The sequence below is a fragment of the Pongo abelii genome, chromosome 14, assembly GCF_028885655.2.
Source record: "Pongo abelii isolate AG06213 chromosome 14, NHGRI_mPonAbe1-v2.0_pri, whole genome shotgun sequence".
NCBI classification, from domain to species: Eukaryota; Metazoa; Chordata; class Mammalia; order Primates; family Hominidae; genus Pongo; species Pongo abelii.
Window position 1 is genome coordinate 75,485,786 of NC_071999.2, and position 20,717 is coordinate 75,506,502.

The window sequence follows — 20,717 nt, forward strand, 5'->3', positions numbered from 1 at the left end:
TTTAGGATCATTTACTCTAAATGAAAACCCATTACTTATTAACCTTTACCATTAAGAATCCCAAAGTTAAAACAAAAATCATCTAGGACAGTGATTCCCTAGTGTTTCTGTGGATCATCCTTTGCATTGGTCTTTAATAGATTTTACTTGAAATAAATGTTTTCCAGAAAAGCCAGTGATTCCACGAGTTAGAGTTAAGTTCATTTTTAATTAAAATACTTGAGAGATGTTATGGAGACAATCTTCACTGTAAAATTTCAAAATGAGGATGTGGTGTAATGGGTTTATGGGTTTATAAACTATTGTTTTGACATGAAATGCCTTTGTAATGAATACCTTCAAATAATATTTGCCCAGGGACAAAGCATTGGGAAATGTTTATCTAGGGCAATTCACTGACCACATTTCAGTCACAAATTTAGAGGTAATAAGAGGGCTTCGTAATTCAAAACACCACATGTTTTGTTGTTGTTTTTGTAATTTATAGTTTTAGCAGAAAAATGTGTCATTATTTTCCGAGGGAAACATTTTCTGACCTAAATTATCACGTTTAATCATTACACATATATTTAATTTGTGTTTAATCTGTCTAAATATTGGACAATATTAACTCTAGGCTACTTCAAGTGCCAAAAGAACAGCAAGAGATAAACTGTAGAATTATTAGGTTTTGAATTTTGGGAAAACTTTACAATAGGAATGGATAGCCTCAGAAGCATTATTTTATTAAAATCCAGGTGGAAATAAAAGCAAACAATTAAAGGTGTCCTTAACAGAGTCTATCACATAGTTTTCTTATATTATAAAGTATTTTAAGTATTTTGAGAAAATCATATGTACTTTTAAATATAGATTTTCTGGTCCTAAATTCTATATATAATAATATATGACAATTTAAAAAGAGTAATCAAAACATTATCTTCCAATAAACCCTCTCTTCTAATTTTAGTTTTGGCTTATCATTGATGAGCTCTGCCTCACCCACAATCAGTATTTGTTTCAGTTACTGCAGCTCGTTTGTCACACCTGAGAATAAGAAAGCTATATGTAGCCAAGTCCTTTAAACAACACTGGAAAAATAAACTAGTGATAGAATGTCTTTTATATAATGCTTTGTTTAAAAAACAAATTTTCAGTCAGTTGACACTTGATAATTATTTTTTAAATGTTCTTCAGAAAACATATTTTGCCTTATAATTTATAATTAATTTGATTACTTAAAAATGTATTTATTAAATCATCATTTCATTCCAAATAAACACATATTTACTTTAGTAAAAGAGAGGGTTTGTACGTATATTAAAATATTTTAAATTATCACGATAGTACTTTTAGATTATTTTCCTATAATTCATTTATAATAAAGAAAAAAGCATATGTAATATTAACAAAATAATAGGTTTTGATAATCAAATTTAAAGAATTTTGGAAAAAATATTAAATATTCTGAATGTAGTATTCTTTTTAATCTCTTTTCTACAATACTTGATTTTGGGTAATTTAACTAAGCCCCAATTTCTTTATGTGTTAAATAGATATCCAAAATACAGCAGACATATAGTGAAATATTTAGTGAAAAAATATGCAGAAAGCAGCATATTTAACTGCTAAATAAAGACATCACGTATATGGAAAATAATAAATATTGACATATACAACATATATTTAAGAGGTACAATCTGTAGTTTAAAATATAAACATGGTAACATTATCATTAATGGTGCAATAAATTATATTTAAAGACAATATTTGTTAGAGAAAATAAATGACATGGACATATGTTTATTTAGATGATGGTGATAATGAATGTTAAGAGGCTCAGTAAACAACAATTATGTAATTATAAATTTAAATGAAACATTTATTGATTACTAAATTTTACTTAAATATTTTGGAAACAATTTTCTTCCAATTGCAATAAAATCAGTCTTTGTGGTTTAAATAATATAACTTTCCCGTGGTATAACCTGAAAAAGTGAGCTGTTCAATATCTGTGTTGTTATTTATTTTGTGGGTATCACGATGATAGCTTATATTTCAACACATGCTAAATATTAGGACATAAATGTCAAAAGATAATTTTTTTTTGTTTGAAAGCTTGTTCTCACATGTGAATAAAATGTTGTTTTAGAGTTTGGATTTTCAAATTTGATTTTACATGTATCAGTGATTAATGAGCTTTACAATGTTACCTAAAATATAGTCTACTTTAATTCTCAGAGCCTCAATTCCTACCGGAAAAAAGTAGTATAGTACAAGTTTTGAAGATCTTTCCTGCAATCATAATCCATGAAAGTAAGGTGGGTACACAGTTCAGTATGGCATCACGTGATCATTCACTCACTTTTTAATTATGAAAAAATCAGTTCTAAGCAGACCTGAATTGGCCTGATAAGGAAGATAATAGCAGCTAGAAAATATTGGGGGTAAACTTAACTTCAAATCAACAAATATAAAAATGTTGTATAAATTATTGGTTGTAATATAAAAGAAAAAAAGGGGGAAAGTAATGCATCCATTAATAAATTCTACCTGAGGAAGTTAAGTGACAGAAGCCTAAAAAAAATTTCTGATAATAGCAGATCCTTATTGTTTACAGTAACTTAAAATTTATCATATGGAAAGTAAATAAAATTTCTTCCAATTTATTTGGAGTATTAAATTAGAAATTTTGATTTATATGTAGAAAATATTAATTTAATATGTGCACCATTTTCTTAATGTTTAGAATATAAAATCACTTGAAACTCAGCAGCAACAAGATTATTTCTAAGATACTATTTCTTAATTTGAAAGACTAATCCAATGAATTTTGAATATTTATGACAACGTTCTAAACAAATATTTATCACTTTTAACAATAACAGTGTAGTTTTACTTTTTGAATATTATTAAAGTAAAAACTTTTATTTTGGGTTACCTCTAGGCCTCCTCCATTTAACTCTAATGGAAAAATGTGTATATGTCTGGTTCTCTGAATAGTCACTGTGGAATTGCTCTTCTCTAGGACATTTTTGTTTCAGCTTTCGGAGTCATTAAAATAATAAACTATATTTTTCTGATACTCTTAGAAATTAAAATCTTAGTAGTAACTGTTTCAATATATGTGTGAGAAAATTTAACCTACTTGTGGTCCCATCACATGGCTCTCTTTCCTCTAACGAATATTTTAAATTACAGAAGTTATAAACTAATTTTACACAGTTTATTTAATTTTAAATTGTAGCATTTTCTGTCATTCAAAAGTTGTAACGATTATTACAGAAAATACTACAATGGAAGGAATCTATAGCATACAAGAGATAATTTATTTGTCGAGCAAAAAGAGAGTTCTGCAGGGTGTTTTGTTTATTTGTTCTCCTTTAGTATATTGATAGGTTTTAGATATAAAAATGTATGCTTTTAAGATGGGGAGGTGTCTCAGTCAGTTTGTGTTGCTATCAAAGAATACCCGAGACTGCGTAATTTATAAATAAAATAGTTGTATTTGTCTCACTATTCTGCAGACTTTACAAGAGGCATGGCATGAGCACCCGCTTTAGGTAAGTCTCAAGATGCTGCCACTCATAGTGGAAGTTTAAGGGGAGCCAATTGGTGCAGAGATCACACCGCAAGAGAGAGAAGCTGGGAGAGGTACCAGGCTCTTTTTAGCAACATCTCTCCAGAGAACTAACGGAGCAATAACTCACTCATTTCCATGAGGACAGCACCCAGACATTCATGAGGGATCTACCCCATGACCCAAACACTTCCCATTAGGCCTCAAGTCCAACATTGGGTAGCAAATTTCAACATGAGTTTTTGGGGGACAGACATTCAAACCATAGCATTTCTCTTCTTGTCCATGAAATCTTGTATCTTTTCACATACCAAATATCATCATTCCACCCCAATTCTCCCTAAAAGTTTTAAATTGTTCCAGCCTCAACTCAAAAGTCAAGTCTCATTTGAGACTCAAGGCAAGTTACAGCTGTGATCCTACAAAAGAAAAAAATATATATATTATTTATTTCCAAGATACAATGCTTATGCAAGCATTGGGTAAACATTGCCATTCCCAAAGAGATAAATTGGCCCAAAGTAAGAGGTAACAGGCCAAATGCAAGTCCAAAATCGAGCAAGAGAGACATTAAATCTTGACACTCCAAAATCATCTCCTGTAACTCTATGTCCGGCACCTGGGGCACACTAATGTGAGAGGTGAGGTGGGCTGTCATGGTCTCATGGTTTTGCTTGGTGCAGCCCATGTGGCTGCTCTCAGGGATTGAAATTGACTGCCTGCAACTCTTCCAGGCTGAAGTGCAAACTGCCAGTGTCTCTATGATTCTAGGGTCTGGAGGGCAGTGGCTCTGCTCTCACAGTTCCACAGGGAAGTGCCCTAGCAGTTATTCTCTGTGGTGCCTCTGCCTAGACTTCCAGGCTTTCTGATACATCTTCTGAAATCTAGATGGAAGCTGCCAAGCTTCTACCACTTTTGCATTGTGGGCACTTGCAGACTTAACAAGATGTGGAAGCTGCAAAGGCTTACCACTTGTGCCCTCTGGAACAATGGCCTAAGCAGTACCCAGGGTACTTTAAACCACAGCTGGAGCAGCCTGGATATGGGGAGCAGTACTCCGAAGTGGCACAGGGAAGTGGTGCTCTGAGCCTGTCCCCCAAAACCATTCTGTCATTCTAGGCCTCTGGGCCTGTGATGGCAGGGGCTGCCTCCAAACTTTCTGCAATTACTTTTCCCTTGATCTTGACTGTTAGCACCTGGATCCCTTTTAGTCAAGCTAATCTCTCTAGTAAGTGATTGCTCCACAGCATCCTTGGATTCTTCTTCTGAAACTGTTTTTTCCTTCTCTACCACATGACCAGGCTCAAATTTTCCAAAATTTTATGCTCTGTTTCCGTTTTTACTATAAATTCCACCTTTAGTCATTCCTTTGCTGCTGATATGATTATGAGCTGTTAAATACAGCCATGTCACTTCTTGAGCACTTTACTGCTTAGAAATTTCTTCCACAATCTACCCTAGGTCATTGCTCTTAAGTTCAGCCTTCCAGAAAACCCCAGAACATGGACACAATTCGGCCAAGTTTTTTTTTTTTTTTCCTGTAGTGGAACAAGGGTGACCTTTGCTCCAGTTCCCAAAAAGTTCCTCGTTTTCATCTGAGACTTTGTTAGTATGGCTTTTCTTGTCTATATTTCTATCAGCATATTGGTCACAATCACTTGAGCAATCTCTAAGAAGTTCCAAAAATTTCCCTCATCTTGCTTTATTTTTTAAGCCCTCCAAACTTTTCCAACCTTTGCCCATTACCCAGTGCCAAAGCTGCTTCCACCTTTTCAGGAATCTTTATAGCAACACTGACTCTCAGTATCAATTTTCTGCCTAAGTCTGTTTTGTGTTGCTATAAAGGAATACCAGAGGCTAGATAATTGATAGAGAAAAAAAGTTCATTTGTCTTACAGCTCTGAAGTCTGTACAAAAAGCATGGCACCTACACCTGCCTCTGGTGAGAGCCTCTGTCTGCTTCCACTCATGGCAGAAGGTGAAGGTAAGCCAGCACGTGCATAGATCACATGGTAAGAGAGGAAGCAAGACAGAGGGAGGATGTAAGTACATAGGGGGGACTCCAGGGATTACAGTAATTTAATAAACATGAGCAATCAGCCTGTTTTACAGCCTCCTGCCCTGTAGCTTGTTTCTTTCTAAAGCTTATACGACATAAAGTTACCTAGTTGGTTAAAACTAGTTTCTGACAGATCCCAGCAACTTATAGATGCACTGGAGTAAACTTTCCTCATTACCATGCCAAAGTCTCCACCCTGAGAGGAGTTATAGCTTCATTACCATAATACACGATCCATGTGCTAGCGTGATGACTCACTGTGTCTGTGCAACTAGGACCCCTTCTCTACACGCAATGATGCACACTCTCCCCTCTCTATCACCCCATAAAACCCTCCTGTCACTTTCTCTTGGGGAGACACTCCTTTTGAGAATACTCCCAGTGGCCTCCTTACTTGTGCCAAGAATATATCTCCTATTGATCAAAATCTGCATTCTCATGGAGAATCATTTGTTATTTGTCAGGAGAATAAAACGGGGATTTTTTGGTAACAGTGGGAGGGGCCAGGCTCTTTTTAACAACCAGCTCTTGTGTAAATAATAGAGTGAGAACTCATTCATTACCATAGGGACAGCACCAGCCATTCATGAGGGATCCGCCCCAATGACACAAACATCTTTCGTTAGGCCCCACCTCCAACACTGGGGATTAAATTTCAACATGAGGTTTGAGGGATGAATGTCCAAACTACAGTAGGAGGCATACAAATCTTATTTCCTTATAAAATTATCTATGCAGTTTAACTTTGAATAGACATCAATTCTTAGGAAATTATAACTTATTTTTACTCATATAGTGTTATTGTCAAAATAATTCCTTAAAATTATAGGTCCAAATTCCTCCTTGCCGGAATGTGGACACTGAGGTCCAATGAAACTTAATATACTTTCCATGATCAAATAGTGAACTAATGTTAGTCAAAAGTAGAATCCAAATAAACAGACATATCGTCAGGTCTCCTGTCCTACTAACATCTGCAAACACATATTTATGCCTTTAGTGGACATAAATAATTTTCCAATTATCTTTTCTAAATTCAATCCATACACTTGCACACAAAATACCACACACTGTAACATATTCAAAAAATATTTCAACAATTCTATTCTCTCTTACATCATCAATACATTTTCCCTGTCTTCTGGATCATACCTATGAGCATACAAACACGCCTGACCTCCCTTTCCATGTTTGCCATTTATTAATTTATCGACCTTAGGCTAAAAAGTTCTTTTTTAACTGATATGTAAAAATGGATGTCAGTCCTTTAAATATTTTTTCTTTGCCAGCTGATGTTACAGTATGCTTTGTCAGATAGAGGATGCTGGAGAAACATTGTAGGAGGAAAGATTTTGCTTCCTGGTTTAGGGGTACCCACTCACCAGGTTCCTGTAGTGAATGCAGCATCTCCAGTGCCTGTCTTCTGCAGTGCACTGTGGCGAGTAGCCTCTATCTAATTTCCCTCTTAGAGGATTTTGTAGTAGAGTGTCCCCACTAGTGGAATCGAGGGTATGCTGTTCAAATTCATAAAAACAGGGTGGTTAAAAGAAGGGTCTTGGGAATGAAGTTTGTGGTAAAGAGTTCTGGTGAATATATAGTGTGTAGTGCTCCTAGGAAAATAATAGTAGTTAGAGCATTTATTATAATAACATTCATATATCCTGCTATAAAGAAGAGGGCAAATGAGCCTGCGGCATATTCAGTGTTAAAGCCTGAGACTAACTCTAACTCTCCTTCTGTCAGATCAAAGTGTGCTCAGTTAGTTTCTGCTAGTGTGGAGATAAATCATATCATGGCTACAGCCCATGATGGTAGGAGCAGTCAGAGGACTTCTTGCATTGTGATGAGTGCATATAGGTTAAATGAGCTGCATATCAGTAGAACTGATAGCATGATAATGGGTAGGGTGACTTCATATGAAATTGTCTGGGCTACAGCTCGTAATGCACTGATTATTGCATATTTTGAATTAGATGCTCATCCTGATCATAGAATAGAGTAGACGGCTAGGCTTGATGTGGTTAGTATAAATGGGAGGCCTATATTAAAATTAATTAGGGGATCTGGTACAGGGAAGGGAGTTCATAGGAGGAGAGCAATAGAAAGGGCCAGGGTTGAAGCAATAATATAAAGGGTACTAGAAGATGTTGAGGGCAGTAAGGGTTCTTTGGTGAAAAGTTTTATTGCATCAGCGAACGGTTGAAGTAGCCCATAGGGACCTACAATATTAGGTCCTTTGCGTAGCTGTGTGCAGCCTAAGATTTTTCATTCAGTGAGTGTAAGGAATGCTATAGTGATTAGAGTGGGAATAATCAGTAGTAGAAGGTTAATTCTAGGCATATTGTTAAGAAGAGGAGTCGAACCTCTGATTATAAAGTTTTAAGTTTTATGCAGTTGCTGGGCTCTGCCATCTTAACAAACCCTGCTCTTGGATAGGGTGTGTGATGATGTGTTAGATTGAGATAGCATCATCTATGGGTGAGGGCGCTTTGTGAAGTGGGCCCTATTTTTCTTGTCCTTTCGTACTAAGAGAAATGTTAAATAGATAGAAACCAACCTGGATTACTCCAGTCTGAACTCAGATCACACAGGACTTTAACTGTTGAACAAACAAACCCTTACTAGCGGCTACACCATTAGGATGTCCTGATCCAACATCGAGGTTGTAAACCCTATTGTCGATATGAACTCTAGAATAGGATTGCACTGTTATCCCTAGCGTAACTTATTCTATTGATCAAATTATTGGGTATGTATGTATGTATGTATGTATGTATGTGTGTATGTATGTATGTATCTATCTATCTATCTATCGCCTATCTATCTATATTTGCTTGGACTAGTGCGGTCTTAGTTTAGGTTGTTTGGAGGTTGAACTATGCTCTGAGGTCACCCCAACCAAAATTTTTTAATGCAGGGATAGTAGGCTAGGGCCTGTAGGCTTGTTTGAGGTTTTATTTGCACTTAATAAATTAAAGCTCCATAGGGTCTCCTTGTCTTATTTATTTATATCTGCCTCTTCATGGATAGGCCAATTTCACTGATTAAAAGTAAGAGACAGCTGAACCCTCGTGTGGTCATTCATATAAGTCCCTATTTAGGGAACAAGTGATTATGCTACTGGAAATAAATGTGGTAAGTTCCAGATGGATTTTAAGCAATTTCTGCTACTGCAGCATGCCAGTGACTTTGCTGCTGGTAAACAACAACTGTTCCCTCTTAAAGCCCTGGGAGCTGGTACTGGTAGCAGGGCGCTTCCTTGGGTGCGCTAACTCAGCGCTATAGGTAGTAGCTGCTTCTCATGTCTTTTATCTCTGTGTTATTTAGAGCTCTGTTGACTTGCAGCTTTCCAATTCTTTCTTATTCCAAATACAAATCTTTGCTATAGTTAATTGTTCTTTATATAAACATTCTGTGTTGAAATTTCAATGTGTTTGTGTTTCTCTTTATTGAACTTAAATAGCTAAATGCAGTTACCTATAGCATAATTTTTCTGTCAATTTTTACAATTTTAAAGACTATGTATTCACTCTATTAAATTCCAATATTCCCATTTTTGCTTAGCTCTATTGCACAGAACAGACATCTCTCAGCAGCATTTTATTTAGCAGATCACTCAATCCTCTGTGATGGTTTCTTTCCTGAAATCCCAGGATATCAAGGTATTTTATTTTTATTTTATTTGAGTAGTTACTCCATTTTAGTTCATGTTCTTTCTTCTTTTTCTTTCTAACTTTGTAATGTTTGAAAATCCAGAAATTCATCTTTAGTCCTCTTCCCTCACCTCTCTATACTCACTATTTTGGTGATATCATCTTACAGTAAGTCTTTAAATTATGTGTGTATGCTAACAGCCTCCTAATTAATATCTTCTGGCCATCCTTCTACAACTCCTGAATGATACATTCAACTGTCTACTCAATATTTCCTCTTAAAATATTGGCCAGACACGGTGGTTTATGCCTGTTATCCCAGCACTTTGGAAGGCTGAGGTGGGCGGATCACCTAAGGTCAGGAATTCAAGACCAGCCCGGCCAACATGGCAAAACCTTGTCTCTACTAAAAAACACGAAAATTAGCCGGGCATGGTGGCTGGTACCTGTAATCTCAGCTACTTGGGAGGCTGAGGCAGGCAGAATTGCTTGAACCGGGGAGGCGGAGGTTGCAGTGAGCAGAGATCACGCCGCTGCACTCTAGTCTGGGGGACAGAGCAAGACTCTGTCCCCCCTCCAAAAAAAGTAGCTTAATTAATTAATTCAGTTACCTAAAATCTTAAATTAAAATCACTGGAAAAGGTCTAATAATTTAAATGGCTTTTGCTTTATTGCAGTTATTTCACAATATTTCTTTTTCTTACAAATTATTATATCCTGTATTAATCTCATCATTTTTATATAAAATAGACATGAATAAAAAATGAAATTTCCTTCCATGTTTAATTGAGAAAAAATAATTGCTCTTGCACTTTGTGGCCTTTTGGTAAATGCAATGTATAATAATCTGTATATGTAAAATTGCTTATGGACCATTTTAATTTTTAAGTTTAGTTTTTTTTTTTATGGAGTGAACTTTGTTTTTCTGCTATACTACACTACCAATGAAAATGTAACAGTATTTTTATGTAGCCAATCTGTTGTTTTAATACACTATCAAATTAGGTATTAGAGGAACTTTGATATATTTATATTTTATAAATTTATCTGAGTGACAAGATGAGATATTATATTTTATTTAAGTTTGCCTTCTCCTTATCCATTCAATAAGGGATTTTTAGTCAAGTCTGAATCAATATGCTCTAATAACTCTTTACAGCAGGGTTCTTAGCACCCACTGTTAGCTCCACTGTTACATACAAGTATAAAGATTTCTCTCACATTCCAGACAAATAACATATCAACAGATAGGAGAAATACCTAATGTAGATGATGGGTTTATGGGTGCAGCAAACCACCATGGCACATGTATACCTATGTAACAAACCTGCACGTTCTGCACATGTACCCCAGAACTTAAAGTATATATATTTAAAAAAGTAAATGAAGCTAAACTTGCTAAGACCAAGAATAAACTTGTATTTGTTTATTCAGTAAAAATTTGAGTATTGTCTGTGCCAGGAACTTTTGAAAAGAACTTTACATCTGTATTTCTCAAAAATATAGTTGTAAGAAGGGAAATAAACCAATAAACTAAGCAAGAATATAATAGGTGAAAGTTCTAAGAACAGTAAACATTTAAGCTGAAACGTGATTGATAAAAAGACTTATTCGTGATGAGTGACCACCTTCTAGGCAATCTCGATTGAGGGGTGGAGTGGGGCATTTCATCCTAACAGGTAGGAGGATGTTATCAGTAATTGTTTAGAATTGGCAAGATATAGTATTCATATGAATAACAAAAATAATTTTTAAAAATTATCTGTAGACTATGCACCTCCCTTTAGTGTTTTCCCTCTCACAGTGTGTGCCTGCCACTAGGATCCTCTCCCCTTTAAATGCCATTGCTTCTAGTCTCCAGAATCAGTTGGTACTAATGGACTATATAGTCCTCTTCCCTTATCTCTCTATACTCACTATTTTGGTGATATCATGTTATGTTATGTATTTAAATTATGTCTATATGCTATCAGTCTCCTATTTAATACCTTCTGGCTATCTTTCTACAACTCCTGAATGATGCATTCGACTATCTACTCAGTATCTCCACTTAGAATATTAAAGCAGTTTAATTAATTCAGTTTTCCAAAATCTTAAAATCACTGGAAAAGGTCTAATGATATATATGGCCTTTGCTTTATTGCCGATGTTTCACAATATTTCTTTTTCTTACAAATTATTATACCCTATATTAATGTCATCATTTTAATATAAAATATAGATGAATAAAAAATGGAACTTCCTTTAATGTTTAATTGAGAAAAATAACTGTTCTTGCACTTTGTGTCCTCTTGGCAAATGCTATGTATAATATTCTGTAGTATGTAAAAATGCTTAGAAACCAATTTAATTTGGATAACCCTGACTTCCTCAAGAAATAGAAAGAAGTTCAGTGTGGCTGAAGAATACTGACAGCTGGCAGGATATGAGTTCAGAGAAGTAGCTTTGGCATAATTGATGTAGGGCTTTGCAGGATAGGGATATTAAGATTTTATCCTAAGAGCATAAATCTTGTCAAGTAGTTAATTGGGCCCTTGAATCTGTTTTTCAGAAGAAATTTACGACTACAGGTAAACTTGTTTGTAATTTGTTTCTACATAGAATTTAAAAGTATAAAATTAAATGATATTTTCTCCACCAAAAATACAGTGTCCTGGGGCACTGTAACATCAGAGAGTAGAACAAATTAGCAACGACAGTTGAGCAAGAGTGACCAAATCAACTGTGTCAAATACAATTGAGATTGGGGGAAAAATTACACCATTGAGGTGTTTGGTGATTTTCATTAGGACAACTGATTGATTAAAGTGGGTCGAAGAGAGAATGATGGTTATTGTATAAGTACATTTAATAATTATAAAAAATAACTACATATTATGTTGGAAAGGCAACAGAGAGCTGGAAGAGTTAGTGAAGATGAATATGACTAGTTTTGTATGTTTGAAACAACAGAACTTCATAAATTGATTGGAATTATCCAAAATAGACTAAAAATTGATACAATTGATAATGTAAGAAGTGCTCATTGCAGTAGAGGAACCCCTTTGGCAAGAAAGATGGGATGCAAAATAGATCCAGTGGAATCAACCCTTGATTCAAGCAGAAACATTTAACATATTGTAAAAAAAATAAAGACTTTCAGATTATATTCCAAATTCTTCTCTATTTTTTGCTATACCAAAGAGAGTAACATGTATATGTATGAGTTTGTGCATGTGAATGTCCTTGCATATCTTTTATTATATTAATACCTCTGCTGACTTAAAGCTTGCTAACAGAACACTTTGTCTTTTCTTAAATTTTGTAACTTGAATGGTGAATGTCACAGGAGGGCTAAATGATCATGAATCTAAGTATCATTTAGGATAAATTTATTGATCTTAGAAGCATTATATATTATCTATGTATTTCTGTTTTAAAGGCATTGTTTTTAAGATCTCTTTTGGAGAAAAGCAATCCTATTCCTTTTTTTTCTTACTCCTGCAATCTAGCTTTGTAGAGAAGACTATCCCAATAATGATGGCCTGGTATGATCATTAACTAATCATACAGCCAGCACATCAAAGGGGGAAAAATACATTGAAAAAGTAACAATGACTGTTAATGGATTGTGTTAGTGGGCTTGATTAATTATTTTGGCCTTACTCATTTGTAAGAAAATAAGAGTTTTAATTTTTTCCTTTGTAAAGATAACATACAGAATACATTTAACAGTGAGGATTTTTGCAGCTAGCCTTGGAGACACTTATCAAGGAGTAGTTTGGGGAGGTAAAATCAAACAAAACATATAAATTTCTTGAGTGTAATCTGCTCTGTATATTTTCCACTGTGATTTCAAAAGGCTCTTTTTATATTGATTTACTCTTTGTAACTGTTTTTATAAATCAGATGTTTTAGTTGTAGCTATAATTTTTATGGTCGTGAAGAGTCCGTATGTCACTGGTATCTAATCAATAGTCACTTTTCCAATGAAAAAGGTTGGAGACCTCACACTTCCTTCTTGTATTGCTATTACTACTACAAGTAATCTTTTGGAATAATTTATTCAGCTTTACACAGAAAGACTTAATTCATGTAAAATAGAGGCAGCATCTGTCTTCTAAAGTTAAATACTTGAATGTCCTTGTTATTTTATTGTGCTTGTTATTAGATTAAACCATATTCCTCTAAATCTAGGCAATATTCTATTATTTCATTGCAAGCTTTTTTTCTTCTACCTTTTGCTACAGAAAATAAAAATGTACATGCACATAAACACTCACAAACACACACACATTGCTATATATTTCCCTTAAGAATCAGTAGGTTTGATTGTTAGGAAGTTTGAAAAATGTTTCCTTTTGTCTTAAAAGAGATAAAAAATACCGGCCTGGAGCAGTGGCTCATGCCTGTAATCCCAGCACTTTGGGAGGCCGAAGTGGGTGGATCACCTGAGGTCAGGAGTTCGACTAGCCTGACCAACATGGCAAAACCCTGTCTCTATTAAAAATACAAAATTAGCCATGCGTGGTGGTGCATGCATATAATCCCAGCTGCTCAAGAGGCCGAGGCAGGAGAATCGCTCGAACCTGCAAGGCAGAGGTTGTAGTGAGCCAAGACTGTGCCACTGCACTCCAGCCTGGGCAACAGGAGCATAACTCTGTCTAAAAAAAAAAAAAAAAGAGAGATAAACACTACCAATTCTGAGCTAGGAAGCAAAGTTTATCTGTATTATCTCCAACCTTCTAAATAATCTCTGACCATGATAAAACTGAATTCCCCTGAGCACCTTTTGACTTGATAATATGTAGAATTATATTCTCTTGATTTTTCAACAACATACTTTTACATTTAAACCCATTCATTAGAAAATAATATAGCAAAAATCTGATACTTATGAGTATTTTTAAAATTCATATATAGTAAATATTTAAGTGCATACTACAAAGAAATATCTTATGAATTCAATTAAAATTAGTGGAAATAATTGTTATAAAATGTTCAAACATGTTATTTATTTTATAGCAACATGGTACTTTGTTGAATCCCAGAAAGAAAAATAGCAGAATAATGAGTAAATCAAATCAGGTGGCCTCTAAGTAAACTACATATGTTATATATATATATTTTTTTCAGTCATTCTCTAAAAGGACAGAAATTTCTATGTTTTCCAATACTGCTGAAATTGTGAAGCCTCAGGCTATTCAGGAAAAATATGAAAACTATTACATAAAATTCCATTCATAACTTATTTTTTTAAATAGTGTAATTCATTCTTGGATTATAACTCAGTTATCTATCACTATCATTTTCCCTTTTTCTCTGGTTCTGTCTATAGCAAAGTAAAATAACTGAATTTATTTCTGGATTAGTTATTATATTTCAATAGAGGACAGAGAGCAACAGTGTTGCTTCTGAGTCTTTTTCATACCTTGTCTTCCTTTCCTGAGCTCCTTTTGTCTACACTGCTCTAATCTGAAATCCATATCCTCTGTTATATTTTCTACACCAAATTACCATAACTTAATGTGCTAATTTATAATTAATAAAGAATATCCGATTTTCTCTGTGTACTTAAGAAATAACAAAGCCCAGATACACATAATGGGCCTACTAATAAAACACATGGGAGCGCAGAAATGATAGAACTGAAATATGTCCAAGTCAAGTTGGTCAGTTGCCTCATGAACACAAGAGAAGGCTATTAAAGCTAAATTAATTTTTGGCACTAATCATTCTTTTAACATGTTCTCTTTGAAGTCTCTTTCATTGTTTTTATTTTTACTCTTTATTCTAGAAATGTTTTCATTCATTTACTAAATACAATCATAGCTACTCCTTGCTATAAAAGTACTTAGAGATTATATGGTTTAACACTATGCTGGAAACATCTGTTTTTTGAATTTATTTAATTTTGCTTTAAGTATCTTTTTTTTTTTTTTTTTCTTTTTCTTTTATTATTATTATTATTATTATTATACTTTAGGTTTTATGGTACATGTGCGCAATGTGCAGGTAAGTTACATATGTATACATGTGCCATGCTGGTGCGCTGCACCCACCAACTCGTCATCTAGCATTAGGTATATCTCCCAATGCTATCCCTCCCCCCTCCCCCCACCCCACAACAGTCCCCAAAGTGTGATGTTCCCCTTCCTGTGTCCATGTGTTCTCATTGTTCAATTCCCACCTATGAGTGAGAATATGCGGTGTTTGGTTTTTTGTTCTTGCGATAGTTTACTGAGAATGATGATTTCCAATTTCATCCATGTCCCTACAAAGGACGTGAACTCATCATTTTTTATGGCTGCATAGTATTCCATGGTGTATATGTGCCACATTTTCTTAATCCAGTCTATCATTGTTGGACATTTGGGTTGGTTCCAAGTCTTTGCTATTGTGAATAATGCCGCAATAAACATACGTGTGCATGTGTCTTTATAGCAGCATGATTTATAGTCCTTTGGGTATATACCCAGTAATGGGATGGCTGGGTCGAATGGAATTTCTAGTTCTAGATCCCTGAGGAATCGCCACACTGACTTCCACAAGGGTTGAACTAGTTTACAGTCCCACCAACAGTGTAAAAGTGTTCCTATTTCTCCACATCCTCTCCAGCACCTGTTGTTTCCTGACTTTTTAATGATTGCCATTCTAACTGGTGTGAGATGGTATCTCATTGTGGTTTTGATTTGCATTTCTCTGATGGCCAGTGATGGTGAGCATTTTTTCATGTGTTTTTTGGCTGCATATCCCTTCCTTACACCTTATACAAAAATCAATTCAAGATGGATTAAAGACTTAAATGTTAGACCTAAAACCATAAAAACCCTAGAAGAAAACCTAGGTATTACCATTCAGGACATAGGCATGGGCAAGGACTTCATGTCTAAAACACCAAAAGCAATGGCAACAAAAGCCAAAATTGACAAATGGGATCTAATTAAACTAAAGAGCTTCTGCACAGCAAAAGAAACTACCATCAGAGTGAACAGGCAACCTACAAAATGGGAGAAAATTTTCGCAACCTACTCATCTGACAAAGGGCTAATATCCAGAATCTACAATGAACTCCAACAAATTTACAAGAAAAAAACAAACAACCCCATCAAAAAGTGGGCGAAGGACATGAACAGACACTTCTCAAAAGAAGACATTTAAGTATCTTTTAAAATTTTCTTTAATTGTTATACTCTTGTCTTGGTCGGCGTTTTGTTATGTTTTGGTGAGGAATTTTATAAGCAGCTCACATTGAGTCTTTCAAATATTGTTCTCTCACTCACCTGAAATTGGCCATTACATCTGCAGGAATTACCTTACAAACACACACACAAATCTATCAAGTCTCCTTAAAAAATTAGGCCAAGTACTGTTTCCTTTTGAAAGTCATCCCTTACCTCACTGAGAAAATATAGACTCTATCCTCCTTTAAATATTGCTAGTATTTTAAAATATAATATTGTGTTTTGCTATATATCAAATAAACAATGTATAATTATATGTTACACTATACGTAACATATTATGTGTGTGTATATATGTATATATATAGAGAGAGAGAGCGAGAGAGAGAGAGAAAGATTGAATACCCAAAGGAATATAAATCATGCTGCTATAAAGACACATGCACACATATGTTTATTGTGGCACTACTCACAATAGCAAAGACTTGGAACCAACCCAAATGTCCACCAATGATAGACTGGATTAAGAAAATGTGGCACATATACACCATGGAATACTATGCAGCCACAAAAAATGATGAGTTCATATCCTTTGTAGGGACATGGATGAAGCTGGAAACCATCATTCTCAGCAAACTATCAGAAGGACAAAAAATCAAACACCGCATATTCTCACTCATAGGTGGGAATTGAACAATGAGAACACTTGGACACAGGAAGGGGAGCATCACACATCGGGGACTGTTGTGGGGTGGGGGGGGGGAGGGATAGCATTAGGAGATATACCTAATGTATATCTCCTAAAGTATACATATGTAACAAACCTGCACGTTGTGCACATGTACCCTAGAACTGAAAGTATAATAAAAATATATATATATAAAAGAAATTATGTGATTACTTCAGTAGTATATAATACTTTGATTCATGGTACTTTTAACATTTCCACTCTCATTTATGCTATAATATTGCTGTGACATATTCTCAAAATAACTTCCCCTACCACTACAACACTTTTCTATTTTTTTCCTATTTTTCTCTCATTCATCTAACATATTGTGTTTGAAATTCCACATATTCTATCTTCTCTTAGTGGCAACACGCACAAACATCTCATGTGCATGTATAAATACTCACAATATATGCAAACAAATCACTTAAAGGTTATAAGTGACCTATATATTAATCACTGGGGGAAAAGCATAGACAAACCGTATGTTAATGAACCCAAGATCCGCAAAAAAATGTTTCCTGACCATTTTAATAGCTTTTCATAAGGACCCAAAGGCGTTTAGCAGCTTTGAAAGTCTGCGTGCAAGTCTGTAAAATCCTTTATTCAATTAAACTTTTTTTTTCACTCTGGTTGGACATTGAGGCAAATATGAAACCAACCCTAAATAAAAATTGTACTCTTTTCCCCTTAGTGAAAGAAGATCCACATTTCTGTCGGATCCAATTGGAATAAAATCTGATCTTTAAAACCAAAGAAGATAGTAATCATGCTGATTCTCAAAGTACTCATTTGTCAAATGGGAATAACAGTATCAACTACATGGGGATTTTGTAGAAATTAAATGAGATAAAATCGTTTGGTAGCTAAAGAAATAAATTAATGCCTTTAAGTTCCTATCATACTGCTGTTCTTCCATCCTCAGTGTCTTTAAAAGAACTTTCAAAACTGATTAATTCAGGATATTTTTATGATCTTCCAGGCTAGAGAGCAAACAGGGAAATGGCACTCATTATTGTAGAAATATCTCTGCGTATGTTCTTATCTGGCCAACCTATGTTTGTGGAAAACCTGATTTTCCACTAGCTCTACGAACTTTGAAAGTCACTTAACCTCTTTGAGCCTAATATTCCTCTGTGTAATAGAATTAATAATCTTTACTTTGCATCTGTTTTTAATATTAGAAATATATGTAATGTGCTTATAATGACACATAATTCATTAACGTTAGTTATAGAAGTGATAGCCCTTCTTTTATATGAAGGCATTTTATAAACAGAAAATATTTTCATTCATTCCTCCTGCACATCTGTTGTGAAAGTACATATAAAGTTATAATGTGTGATAGCCCCAGTTTGAAAGATGAGGAATGGAGAAGAGACATATGCTACATTTATATCTATCGCACACTGTTTAAAATTTTGTTAATAGTGACATCAAAAGAATATTTTATACCTTAATTTTAATAAATATTACTTCACTAAGCAAGATAAAGCAGCTGAACCAATAAGAAATAAAATTCCACATACAATGTATAGCCTTAGGAACAAAAAAGCCAACAGGACATCTCTGATCTGATGTAACCATTTAATGACATGCACAGGTGGCAGCACCTCCCTATATCTGATGACAGAAGAGTTGGAAACGAGGGCATAAAAGAACGACATACCCTGAGAAGAGGAATCTGGTCACATTCTTGACCTACTCTAATACGTGTCCTACTATTTCTGATTTTGTGCACAATATAATTCCAGACTCCCCACATTGCAACCAACAGTAGAAATGGGTAGAGAGTAATGACTATGCCAGAGTCAAAGGTACCTAGTGTCACAGCATCCTTCATTAACTGATAACTATCATTGGCTTTCTGGCTAATAGTGATCATTGGCTATTTCTTCACCAAAAGATTACCCTCCCAGACTCTAATAGATACTACCTGGCATTAGAACCCAAGCTGGGAGATTTGCAAAAATTCAGTACTTAGCAGCAAAATTTCTTCTTTGTCTAGGTATATAAATGCATGTTTCTGCTTCTTTGTAACAGCCTGTTATTATGATACGCTCACATAATTTGAGTTCCATAAATTATTTTCCTGTTTTTTTCTCCTGTATTAATCTCAGCAGCCAAAGGATATATAATTATCACTTATTTACAAAGCTTCCCTTTTTTTCAATTATGGTAATGTGTTTCTAACTTCCCATTCTTAATATACGACCATAAATCCCACTTCTACACTTACTGTTAACACTTCATACTTGCCTACTGTTCTTTTACTAAATGTCCTAATTCTCTGTTTTATATTTTTTAGTAACATATGGATTAGTAAAAATGTTGATTGTGATTTGGATTCAAATGAGGAATCTGATGAATGAGGTAAGCCTCCCATTTCCCTCACACAAATTATATATACAAGCAAGTTTACCTATCAACTTAGAAGTTAGGGTCACCTTCAAGCCTATTTTTGGATAACTTTACCAGCCAGAAACCCTGAATTAACAATGCTGTACATAGATAATTTTGTAGCAAATTAGTTTAAAGGTACAAGACTCAGAACCAGAGAGAACTAGCCACTCTTCCTCTAAGTTGAGTGAACTTCATGTTCTTATTAACTTTTCTATATCCTACTTAACTAATCAATAAAGTTAAGTTGGCCCACTTGGTGTCTAGAGGCTTCTTAGCTCCAATTATTATATATTCCATAATTCTAATTGCTAAGTACTGTTAAATCATAACTCTCTACTATTCAGGTATGTTTTATTCCTCTGCAGAGGTCGAAATACCGCACTGAAGCTTTGAAAATCACACTAAATATGCATTTACATCAATGGATGATCACATTATTGCATCTGATACCAAATAATTGATAGGAGACACTGTATTATGATTAGGCATTTTACATATATTATCCAATTCATCTTCACAAAACTTCTGTATGGCAGTATGATCACATTTTAGAGATAAAGAGATTGAATATCAGAGAAATTAAGTGATATTATCATAATCATACAAGTGGCCGTGAGTCAATAAGCGGCAGAGATAGGATTTAGATCCACGATCCATCATCATACATCATTTTCCACCATCAAATTTAACTTAAAAATAGTATTTGATAAAAGCACTTAAAAGTGTGAATACATAATTAAAAATGCGTTTTGATGTTTACTTTTAATATAGGGTTTTTCAGTACGTTGAATCTATTTAAACAGCATCACACATCATTACCTGTGGTGGAAGCAGTGGCAATCTTATAAAGGCAAGAAGCATGCTCAGGTCATTGCATCTACTCTGCATGTCATACTTGACCCACATCATCAATGCATGGAAGATGGTTTCTTCATCGGGAACATTGACATCATCACTGGCCAGTAGTTTATGGAGCTCCTCAGCTGGAAGGAGTAAGAACTCTTGATTTCTGATAACTTCCATTATGTTCTCCTGCAGGGAGAAAATATCTTGGCATAAATTCTGTTTCACTTTTATTTAGCTAGTAAAGCATTTCAGAAAGAAATAAGAAAAGTAGTCAATATCCTTTGTTCTCATTATAACATAATCCT

The 20,717-nt window shown here is 34.6% G+C and overlaps 1 protein-coding gene across 1 annotated transcript in view; it reads right to left on the reverse strand.

Annotated features, from left to right (window-relative positions):
- KLHL1 (kelch like family member 1) overlaps positions 1 to 20,717 on the reverse strand; it is a 423,432-nt gene that overhangs the window by 168,334 nt on the left and 234,381 nt on the right. Inside the window, exon 5 of the mRNA XM_024230886.3 lies at positions 20,386 to 20,598. Coding sequence (XP_024086654.2) covers positions 20,386 to 20,598 — 213 coding nt within the window. The remainder of the gene's footprint in view (positions 1 to 20,385; positions 20,599 to 20,717) is intronic.